General features: G+C 39.6%; 1 protein-coding gene across 2 annotated transcripts in view; it reads left to right on the forward strand.

The window, feature by feature from the left end:
• The first annotated feature begins 660 nt into the window (after nt 1-660).
• cdkal1 (CDK5 regulatory subunit associated protein 1-like 1) overlaps nt 661-12,220 on the forward strand; it is a 235,510-nt gene continuing 223,950 nt past the window's right edge. For both annotated transcript variants that reach the window (XM_020596756.1, XM_020596757.1), the window contains exons 1-3: nt 661-873; nt 2,177-2,340; nt 3,475-3,587. In XM_020596756.1, coding sequence (XP_020452412.1) covers nt 2,183-2,340; nt 3,475-3,587 — 271 coding nt within the window. In that variant the 5' untranslated portion in view covers nt 661-873; nt 2,177-2,182. The remainder of the gene's footprint in view (nt 874-2,176; nt 2,341-3,474; nt 3,588-12,220) is intronic.

A 12,220-nucleotide genomic window follows, 5' to 3' on the forward strand; every position in this document is an offset into this window, starting at 1 on the left:
TCCTTGAAGAACAGAAGTGGAAACATGGATACAGCCGATGCCAACGCGACTGGCTTTACAACATCCATTAAACTTGAATTAGAAGAAATATTTAGCTTTTATGAAGGTTGCTATGCCTTGATATTCTGCAGTCACATCAATTGTCTAAGCAACACAGCACAACATCAAACAACATAATCACTGAGATGTTAATGGAGATAATATATGAATATGATATATGAATAGATGGAAGAGATTACAACATATCGCTGATGTTTTAATTTAGTTTTTTTATTGACTAGTACATTCTTTCAAAGTTTTAACTGAATATACTTTTGCACATTTTGTGCATTATTAATCACTGTACAAATCAGACTAATGTATTTCTTCTTTTACCTGACTGTTTTATTAATGTTTTTAATTGAAGTTTGGCTTCTAACAATTGGTTCTAATTTGATGTATTTCTAGTGCATCTAGTTTGAGGTATCCTGGTTTTATGACTCATCTTCTTAACTATATGTATAGTGTTTTTATTTATTTCATTGTCACATATGTTTTGTTTGTGAAATGGTGTTTTATTTTATATAAACAGGGCGTCCGTGCATAGTGAAATAGCTCTCGATGGACTAACCTGTATAAAGGTTGAATGAATGAATGAACATGGTCAAAAAATGTGCACCTGTGGCAGAGTTCCGATCCACACTCCAGTCCAGTAGGTGGCGGTAATGCTGTTTGTCAGCCGCCACAAAACCTCAAAAAGAAGAAGAATGAGCATGGCAGGCAGAGTTATGACAACTGTGTTTTGAAGTTGCAAATAGTATTTGTTCCTTGTTTCTAAACAGACCTTCCTAGGACTTTGTCTGTATCTAAACTAATAAACGTGTTGTGACCCAGGTAAGTGACACCGCATCTTAAACCGGGTTCTGTCTGTCAAAATAAAGAGCACGTGGGTAGTTGCTAGCTGATCCTGCTACCAGGCTAATAACATTATCCAAAAAATAATCTACAGGCTGCAATGTATCCGTCAGATTATACATTTATGGTGTTTCTAATCTTTGTCAGACAACACTGGTCTATGCATATCACGCAGTGCATGTATGCGCGCAGGTTATGGGCAAACCTGGGGTGCAAATGATGAACAGCTGGGTGTAGGTCCGTTTAACTTCAACATAGTTAAGATGGTTGTTGTCAGCTTATGTTTAATAAACAGTCGAGATGTAGAATTAACGCAACTGTTGCCTATAATTATGCAGTTAGGTTTTTCTGAAATAGGCCACGTACAGTACCTAGTAAGCGTATTGGGAAACATTTGTATAAGTTAAGTAAGTAGCCATGTACCTTCGGTGTTTGGTGCCTGTATTTTCAGTGTGTTAATTTTACTCTACCAAAGTAACTGAGTACATGCAAACGTTACAGGTTTGCTTACTTATCCACTCCCTGGTATCCATTAATCCACTTGTAGGCGGTTTTTTCTGTTTTCAGTGAACGGTAAATTCAACTGAATATTGAACTATTATATGTTTATACTGTAGAAAAAGCAAGGGTATTGAGAGGAAAAAGAAAGCACCAGCAGAAAGAGAGAGAGTTGAAACGATGAGCTATTAATGGTCAAATTTCTGTTGGTGCTGAGATTGTTTCTTCAGTCAGTGGGGTGGAATAATTAAGAACTGATCCCAGCATGTTATTAAACACGTTTCCTAACTGTGCATATGACAAACACTTTGAACTTGAAATTATTTTATTACATTACTCTGCTTTATACAGTGCCTATAAAAAGTATTCACACCCTTGGATGTTTTACCCTTTTATTGATTTTATAAATCAGTCATGGTCAATATAATTTGGCTTTTTTGACAAAAAAAAGACAAAAAAACCCCTCATTAATGTCGAAGTGAAAATGGGTTTCTACAAAGTAGTGTCAATTAAATAAAAATATTTAATGGGAAAAAGGTGTGCATAAATATTCACCCCCTTCAAGTCAGTATTTAGTAGATGCACCTTTGGCTGCAGAAAACATCCAAGTGGGTGAATCCTTTTTATAGGCACTATATCATTAAAAAAAAAAAAAAAAATCTGGATTTTAAGTCATTTTCAGCATCTATTTTTGGTAAAGAAGTATCTTGCCTACTCACAGGTCTCGACTCAAGACAGTCTCTGGAGTAATGCTGTGCTGACCAATGCTCTGTCTGACTTTTAGACCATCATGCCATCCGCCTGTGACGCTCTGATTGAAGACATTGAAGACATGGTGTCTTTTAATGACCCCACTCCTCACGAAAGACAGTCTGCTAGAAAGAGCATTGTACCAAGATCCAGGAAGAAAAAAGAGCTTCTGAGCAATGAGGAAATCCAAGTTGACAGGTATGCCACATGCTTATAGTGGTACAGTAGTTGAATGTGAACTGATTGTGATGTTGCTTCTGCACATAGTACGTTTTATATTATTACTGATTAGGTAAATTCTAAATTCTCAGCAAGTCACCTTGGATAACAACAACAGATCAGCTGGCCAAGCTGAGATCACTGCAGGTTGTGTAACAAGTAGAATTTCAGGCATTTCAGTTGGCCAGATAGATTGAGATACATGTGGTAGATACAGTATGTTGACTTTAAAATGTCACTCTTTTGTATTAAGGTTGAATAAAATGTGAAAAATCCCAGGTAGATAAAAATGAGATGGTCATGCTTAAGATGAAAATTAATTAAATTGTAGTCAGTTTAGAAGTATCAAAGTAAACCACTGCAGATTTGGATTTTTATAACTGCTATGTGCGGCTTGTTGTTATGTTTTTTGTTTGTTTGTTTTTTTTTTTTTAAAGAAGGATAACAACTTTGCTTTCACACCTGTAGTTCATCTCAGTTGATTCTGGCCAAGGAAAAATCTGAACCATTGCTGCCTTTTTGTTTTGGTCCATTAGGTGTTCACACAGCCTTATTACAAATAATCTACGATGTGTAAACATGAAAGCATATTAAGAGGCAACTTTATTTAGAATAATTGGTTGTGTGAGTCTTGTTAGTTGAGACTGCCATTGGGTCACATGTCATGACTAGTGGTAGGTACGAACAGGACAAAAACAGGCATCTTTCAGAATTAATATGGGGAGATACGTCTCAGATACTTCTTATTGGATAAGTACTAAACTACACACAAGCTCTACACACCTATAGCTCCTTTTTACTTTATGTAGTCAGGAAAATTTTATTTTTACTATAAAAATAGCTTGTGAATTTTCCACTTTGCTTACACAAACCAACCTGTGTAGGCCCACCTTCACAAGGGATCTCAGTGTGGTTGGTTGGTCTGCACCAGAGTTTGACTGACAACTTTCCCACCAGCCTAAACTAAACAGGTTAGGTAGGAAATCCCTATTATAGTCTATTCACTATGCAAACTTGTGGAAAAAAAAGCAAGAGGTTATGATGCTAGTTTTTTATCATCTGCACATATCATATAGTCCAACAAAGCTGCATTTCATTGCTGTTCTCTTTCAGTTTAATCCCTGGCACCCAAAAGATCTGGATGAAAACATGGGGCTGCAGTCATAACAGCTCAGATGGAGAGTACATGGCTGGACAGTTAGCTGCCAGTGGATACAAAATGACTGGTAAGAGATTGTTTAATTGTTGCAATCTGTATTATATCCTTTGACTGAAATGGTAAAATTCTGTAGTAATTTTCATTATGTCCTAGGTGTCTGTTGAACTAATGTTGTTATTATTATTATTATTATTATTATTATTATTATTATTATTATTAGCAAACACAAGGGGGCAGTCTTGCTTTGTAAGTGGTATCCGGTGTGTCATTCCAGTGGGAGGCTCTATTTTTCCCTGAATTGTACTGCCGCCAACAAACACAACCGTGCAGATGTATTTATCTTAAAATGGTTAATGTGAGGATTTGGATCATATTGGGAGTCTAGATATTACCTCTTAATAAGCATAACATGTTTTTAACTGATAGATGTAATGATGGTTTTAAAAATGTTGAGCTCTGTGTAATAATAATGTTTTATTTGTATTAGTAGCAGTAGTATTGCAGCATTTGTTGCAATATTATATTGCACCCTTGGGTTGTAATACATTAGAGAGCAGATTAGTGTCAGGATACAGATAAAATAATAAACAAAAAACACTTGCCTATGATGAATGGGATCTTTCATCTTTAGTTTTGTGTGTATTTTGCATGGATGCCAGACATATGAACTAGATTACCCGTGGTCTTTCATGAAGGATTAAGTGTGACTTTGTGTGTGTGTGTGTGTGCACAGGTGAGAGAAACTAACATGGACAAAGCAGAGTGGCACAGAGATGGACGGTCTACATTATATCAGCATGTGTGTTAGATTGTTGATTGAGTATGATAATCAGACAGTTTCCGTGTGTGTGTCTGTGAGAGATCCAGTGTGTACCACAATCTGTCATTAAGAGAAAGTGGTTTTGTGTCAGGTCATGTGTGACTTGTTGTACAGTATGTACACAGACTTGAATGTGTATTGTACTGTGTGTACTCTTTCTGTAGTGTGTGGGTGTGTTTATATTGGGGTAAGAGACAAAAGAAAAGAGTATATTGACCCCTCAGGCGTTTCTCTCACTATGGGGTCTCCACAGACATAGGAGGACATTAATCACACATTTCAAAAATGCAGATGCACTCACTCACGTAAGCACACACGGCACAAAGCACAGCTTACTCATGAACGCAGGCCGGCAGTTTCCCCCTCATCTAGTAGTTTAGAACCTTAATCTCTTTGTCTTTTCAGCCTTTCTTTGTTCTTACATTGTTTGTTCTACTTTGTTTCCCCTGTTTCTTCAGCTCCTCTCAGATATAATCTGTCTCCCCTCTCACACTTTTGTTTTACTCTCACCCTCTTCCTTTAGTCAGGAGCAGGCCATATACACTTGTACTAAGCTTTGATATTCAATCAGCTAATTGTGTTACCATCGGGGCTGACCTGAATAGCATTGGGCTCTGGATATTTGATGGTAATAATCAGCGGCCTGGTCTGATGAGCTGCTTGTGAGCGTAGCACAGTTGCAACAACATAACCACTCCTGATGGAGGTTGAAGGTTGACGTTATTTCTATATGAATGTTCACTAAAGAAGTGCCTTCACCAAATTGCCTTTGATTAGTTGTTTGTGTTTTTGCACCTGCATTTATCCTACAGGAAACAGCTTGGCAAAACAGCGACCATCTGCAGTTTACCATTTCACTTAATGCGGTTTTTACCACACTATATAGCACTGACAAAATTTCAGAATTCTCTCTTTTACCTTCAGTCTCTTCCTTTCTCACTCTTCTATCACTGCTAAAGCTAAAGGATTAGTTTGCTTTCCATCTCATTCCCCATTGCTTTATACAGCTGGCTTTGCTGCTCGGTTTGCTGCTTCTTTTTCTTTACTCCATCCTTTTTTCTGTTTCTCTCCCTCTGCTTCTTTTGGTCTGAGTGTCTTTGCTCATTGTTTTTCACTGTGAGATTGTTGCAAGGAGAAATTGCCTGTCACGGGCAGAATCCGGGGAGATTACACTCAGAACGAGCAGTGATTGTTTTGAATGGTATCGTATGGAATGCAATGCAATTGTCTAGAATGGCATGAAATTGTTGGGAGTGCATTGGAGAGAGTAGAATAGTTTCGAATGACAAGGACTAAAATAGGCTCACGAAGGATGTAGTGTCTAGTCTTGAACCAGATTGAACATGAGGACTTTCAGTAGGTTCAGCATTATCATTTGTAAGGCTGACTGTTGTCTCCCAAAAGATAAAGGGTGGAAAATGAGTGATACCTCTGTGTTGTCTGTCGTTTGAATCCGCAGTGTTGATCCTCACACTTCTATGAAAAGTGTTTGAACATGACATCACCATACTCTCCCTCCCTCCTCCTTTTCTGCAGGTTTCCCTATTTCACACCCCCTGCACCCTCTGTTCCTCTTTTATTGTAGTCTCTAACTCTTTCTTTCTTTCTTAAACTATGACATCACCTTGGGTGGTATATAGTAACAATTTGGTTGTTGGCCTCTAGGTGGCAGCCTTGCCTCATGGGAGGAGCTTTTTGTTGAAAGCAAGCATTTCTGCACCATAAGGATGAGGTCATCCTTCTGAAAAACGTACTCTGTATTCTCATTCATAGTTCTGAAAGTTATAACTTTCAGTTGTTGAAGGCTAAATGTGATCATATGTAATCAGTGTTAAGAAAATGAAGTCAGCTCTTTATTATGGTTATAGATTGAAAATCACTACTGTAATACTAACATCATGTTGTTTACATAACAAGAGCCTCATTCGCTGAGTAAGGCTGACAATTAGTGTCTAAATTAAAAAGCCTGGTGACTTTGTTTGGATGAGATGGGCCACTCATGCTTCAGTTGGAGAACATCTCAGCACATGCATACATTATTCTGTTTAATATCTAAGCCTTGAATGTATTTTTTCACATCAAATGTGTAAACACCTGCTGCTTTCATTTAATATGCTCCATTTGAACTTGAATGGATCATATCTGCCATTTCAGTTATTCAGTCATAAAGCATATGTAATGTGAAATATAAAATGTTTAGTAATCATGAATAACAATTACTGAAGAGAAAATTTCTCCCATTTCTTCCCCCAGGTTCGGTCTTGTTTTATTTCACTTCACTTCACTTCAGTGAAACATCAACCTGTGTCACTTTTCTTTTTCTGCTTTCATTGTCTCAGCACCAGCTTTACTGCCTGTATTTGCTCAGTATGGCTTGTTGCTGTTCCCATGTGCAGCCAATGAGGGCACCGTATACCCATGTTGGTACATTTGAAGCACGTTGGAGCAGCAGAACAAGCTGCCAAGTACTGACTTCATACACACACACACACACACACACACACACACACACTTCATGGAAAGTCACACCAGGATATTTTGATTGTTTTTGTCTGATCTCCTCCCCTCCCAACATCCTCTCTGCCAGCCAGCCGCAAACACAGCACTTCAGTTATGGTTTTACATACCGGTTAGGCAAAATTATTCCCTCGTACACAATGTCAGCCAAATGAGGTGTTCTTCAGTTCCTGGTTTGCACACAGACGGTTGGAGGATATGGGTTTCAGAGAGAGGGTGTGAGCTGTTTTGATAAAATTATACAAAGACTTAATTGATCAGCAGGTATTGTTGTGGATTGAAAATGCTGGAGTGTGTTTTACTATGTTTTTAACAGTGAACTGCTATGAAATTGGTTAATATGAAATTAATTACTAGATGGAAAACTAGGTGGAGTTTTTACTTTGTGACTTTACTGCTAAATTCACTTTGTTTCCATTCAGTTACCTAATGCTGTAAGCATGTTACATGACATTTGAAGAAAAGAATTAGGCATATTTGTACATTTAATATAGATATATTGGCATGACGGGTACATGACATTTGCAGTCAAAGAGTAGCCTTACTTTTTCCTATTATACAAATTAATTAGGATATTTCTAGTTGACAGTATTTATAAACGTAGATGTAAACACCCTCCAACTGTTCTGATTCAGCTCTGCATCAGTGTTGTAAGCATTTCTGTTGCTCCTTGTTATTGTATTACATCACTGTAGAGTATTCTCACTGAGTGTATGTGTACCTTGCATACATGTTGTCTCATTCATAAAACAGACTGTGTGAGGATCTTCTGATTGGCTGACTGCATGCTACGTAACATTACATGCCGCAATATTATAGCCAATGAAAGCTTACAATGTTCTCTCTGTCTCCACCTCACATACACACATTGTCGCACACAGCAAGTTCACACACACATTTGCTCTTCTCACACACAACTGCAGACATGGTAGGAATTGATATTGTACAAGGAAAGTGTGTGAGAGACAGTTCAGTTTTCGACAGCCATCATTCTGCAAGAGTAGATGTATCGCCTGGTGTGCGTATGTGTGTGAGACTCACTGTACGCTCGCTTTGTCTTTTCACTAACTGTGTGTGTCAGACAGTCCCACTTTGCTGAGATCGGGAAAGGGCTAGAAGAGAGTGAACGGAAAAGCATTGTAAGATGAGTGGAAGAGGAAGAGTCAGCGGGGAAGAGAGTTGGATGCCGGGATGAACGATAAAGCCGACTGAGACAGTTATGCTTGAAACCAAAATCAGCCAAAGTAATCGTCGGTAATAGGGGAGGGCAATATGCTGCCAGTGAAAACGAACCAGACACTGGAAAACCTGCAGAAACAGGCAGTAGTGAGATGGATAGATGGAGAAAGAGGGTATACACACATGAACATACAGTGGGTGTATATACAGGAATCAGCAGGGGCCTTGTGTGGACAGATTTATTGAGTTCATCCTTGGAAACCACACATGGGTATACACACACACACACACACGGAGTAATCATCAGATCAGATATCAAAAGGCAGTGTCTGTCTGGGAGATTAGAAGAGCCATCTGTCTGCCATGTGGAAAGCTTTAGCTTATCAATAAACTTCACACACTTCTGTATGTGCATGTATCTGTGTGCTTGGGTGTTTGATCCAGCCACTGATTATGGACTGTAAATGAGAGTGACAGAAACTGAAGCACAAAATAACTAACTAATACTAACAGTAAAAATAAACATGTTTCCTTTTAGCTGACCTTATTATTTTAATGCCTTTTTACTAATGTATTCTGTCAAGTTGGAACATGTAGAGTATTAGGGCTCAGTTTTGTTCTGTCCAAATGCTGGAAAAAAACGCAGGAACATCTTTCAAAATAAACACACATAGACATCCAGGAAATGACTTGTGGCCATACTTAATGCTTAATCAATACACAGCTATTGATCTCTTTTCAGGCTGAACCTTCTGTGTATTTCCTGTTAATTTTCCTCTTTATATATCTGTATGGGTAATAGAGAACGTGAAGGTACATCACACCATGTTGAATGTTGTGATGGGGGCTCCATTTTTGGAGGTATGTACTGTATTCACCTGCATACGTTCTTGATTTGCTTGGCTAAAAAGTTGACTGTGGTAATTCAGATTGGATAACCTTAGTTGACTAGCTAAATCGTAGCGGACCAAGAGATCCTGTCAGCAAGAGCGACAAACTGAAAATTAGCCCTGATCTCAGCTCTGGGTTTGGGGGCTAACGCCAGCTAGCAGCTGTCGGCAGATAACACAAACACTGCAGATGAATCAATTCTGTCCTGTCTGTGCTCAAACTGGTCACTGAAGTGGACGTTTGGATGTAGGTGAAGCATCCTCTACCATATGTAGCTGTATGGATCATATACAGTGTATGTCCAGAAGAGTGCAGTCCTAGGAACAGATACCAGCCTGGTAGAGCTTGGCATGGTTGAGAATGACCAAGCTAAGATCCTGTGGGACTGACAAACTGGTAATGGCCAACCAACCGGACATAGTAGTGGTGGACAAACAGAAGAAGAAGGCCGTAGTGATAGATGTAGCAATCCCAAGCGATAGCAACATCAGGAAGAAGGAACATGAGAAGATCAAGAAATACCAAAGACTGAAAGAAGAGCTAGAAAAGATGTGGAAGGTGAAGGCACAAGTGGTCCCTGTGGCAATAGAAACATTGGGGGCTGTGACCCCCAAACTGGGAGAGTGGCTCCAATAGATCCCAGGAACAACATCTGAGATCTCTGTCCAGAAGAGTGCAGTCCTAGGAACAGCTAAGATACTGTGCAGGACCCTCAAGCTCCCAGGCCTCTGGTAGAGGACCTGAGCTTGAAGGAAGGACTAAAGGACCATCCCGAAGTGGGGGGCGAGTGTGGGATTTTGTAATTATAGATGTACGTATGTACTGTATATCTCTATGATGGACGATGAGCATGATCCCCAAAATGGGGCATTAACCCAGTATTCAACACCAGTTGACAGTAACTTCACATTCTCTATGTAACCTTACTAATACGGCCAACAGGTTCAAGCTTGTTTATTACTTGTCTTTTCCCTAATACCTAACACCTAACCCTTTCAGACTGGATGGCAGACAGACTATTAGGCCTATATCCTGCAGATGACCAGATACACACAGGGTTTTGCCAGTGCTTCTGGCCAAGTCATTTTTTTCTGCTTGGCGATCAAGGTTACTTTGTTGGATGATGATTCAAATTAAACCCAGTGCTCAAATCGTCATCAGCTTTTAAATCCACTCTATCTAATATCTGTGCTCTGGCATGGAAATCTAGCACATAGCTGATTCATTTATATGTATGACAGAGAGATGAGACGGAGACACATGTAGAATTAATTTGTTACAAAGGCCAGGGGTGTACACACACCCTGTCTTGTATTAAACTACTTGTGAGGACCTCTTTAGTGTTCCCTTATTCCTTTGTTCAAATTGACTCATTCTCACAAAACCCTTAAATTCATACAGCACACAAACACTCATGCTCACACTTTTTCTGTCTTTACTCACAGGCAGCCAGTGATTTCATTTCAGCAGGTGTCCTCATACATACAAACATCCACACACAACAGTACAAGTGACCCTGCTCTCTATTTCAGTGGGTGGCCAACAAGTAATGGCACTGATGGCCGAACATTGGACACTCAGACAGAAAGCAGGGTTTATCTTCCCAAACAACACAAAAAGGGCCAAAGGGGAGAGAAGGACAGAGAACAACCTCAAAGAGGACCTTGAAAAAGTCATTTACTACATGTCCGTGAATTCCGCACTCCGGATTTATTCACTTTTTATCCATATGTCACCCACACACGTTCTCCACCCACACCAACAGCCTGGCATGCCACATTAATTACTAATGTCTTTCAAGTTTTCATTTCCTGTTCATGAGGGAAATTACATTTGTTTTCCTTGGTGAATCAAGATGACAGGGAAAACAAAGAGGAGAGGGCAAATTAAAACAGAGAGAGAAAAAAAGTCTCTTTCAGCTTGTGAAATAACAGACAAGCTAATTATTCAAAAACAAAGAAAGTGACAATGAGTTGTCAAATGTCAAAGAATATAGATCATCTTACTTTGGTCCTTTTAGCTCTATTGTCAGAGAGTCTGGGACAATATTGCAGTTTCTGTCCTTCAAGAGGAAAAGCTAAGTGAGTCCCTGACATTACACCGCTGAACAAATGAAGACATGTACTTGTATAAAAACAATGACATTTTGAAATTAGGACAGCGCGCACTGTCGAATGATGTGTATGAAACTCAATTAATCCTGTGGTGACCTTAGTTATTAACACATACATAACTAGTTAAAGGTTTCCCATTCATTTCAATGGTAAAGTGTGTGTGTGTCCAAAGTTTTGACTGGTAGTGTAGTTTGCTCTGCCTTACATCATGTCATGGCAACTCTCTGTGCAGCTCCTCCAGCTCTAGGTTGAAAAAAAAAGATATTTGCACTAAACTGAGACACTTATTAACAAATTGAAAACAATTTAGGTATGACAATTTTTTTTCTTATTGTCATAAAATCCTGACCAATAACAAGCCAACAATGCATTAGTCTGTCTAAAATACATTTTGTCTCCCACAGTCTGTCTGCGAACCTAGACCAAAGCCCGATTTGTTTATTCTGAAGACACAAATTTTTACAGGCTCAGCACACATACGTAGGTGTTACTCTGGCGGATTAAATCTCTAGTGAGGCTAAGGTGAGTAGAGCTGCGATGGGTTTGTACGCACCCACACATTCCTGAGAGGAGGTCCAATCAAGCAGCATTAGTGAAGACACCTGTGTGGGTGGATGTGTGTAGGGCCTTAAAACTATATATATGTCACCCAGTGCAAATGTGTGGTTCATTGTTGTGGTCCATCCAGTCATCCATTTTCATCTGGTTATCCTGGCTCAAGTCGCAGGCGCAGCAGGTTTAGCAGGGAGCTACAGACGCCCCTCTCCCCAGTAGTATTCATCAGCTCCTCCTGGGGGACCCCAAGGCATTCCCAGTCTCGATGAGATATCTAATCCGTCCAGCATAATATGGGTCTAACCTGGGGCTGCTACCAGTTGAATATGCCTGGAAAACTTCCAGTGGGAGTCATCCCGGAGCCATCCTAATCCGATGTTTGAACCACCTTAGCTGGATTTTTTAAATTATAAAGAGCAGCAGCTCAACTTCGCGCTCTGTCCTACAACTGGGACCTGCCCAACAAATCCACAGGCATGTTATTTGGCCCACTGAGCAGCTCCTTGTTGGAGGTTAAATGAGACCTGAGCCTATGTGAAGTGGAGAAAACCCATGGTCCTTCAGTCTTTTATACTTTGTGGCTATGTTGGTCTGAGATGTGAACCATCTATCTCAAGGCCTTTA

Source organism: Monopterus albus, unplaced genomic scaffold, assembly GCF_001952655.1.
Source record: "Monopterus albus unplaced genomic scaffold, M_albus_1.0 scaffold31.1, whole genome shotgun sequence".
Taxonomy (NCBI): domain Eukaryota; kingdom Metazoa; phylum Chordata; class Actinopteri; order Synbranchiformes; family Synbranchidae; genus Monopterus; species Monopterus albus.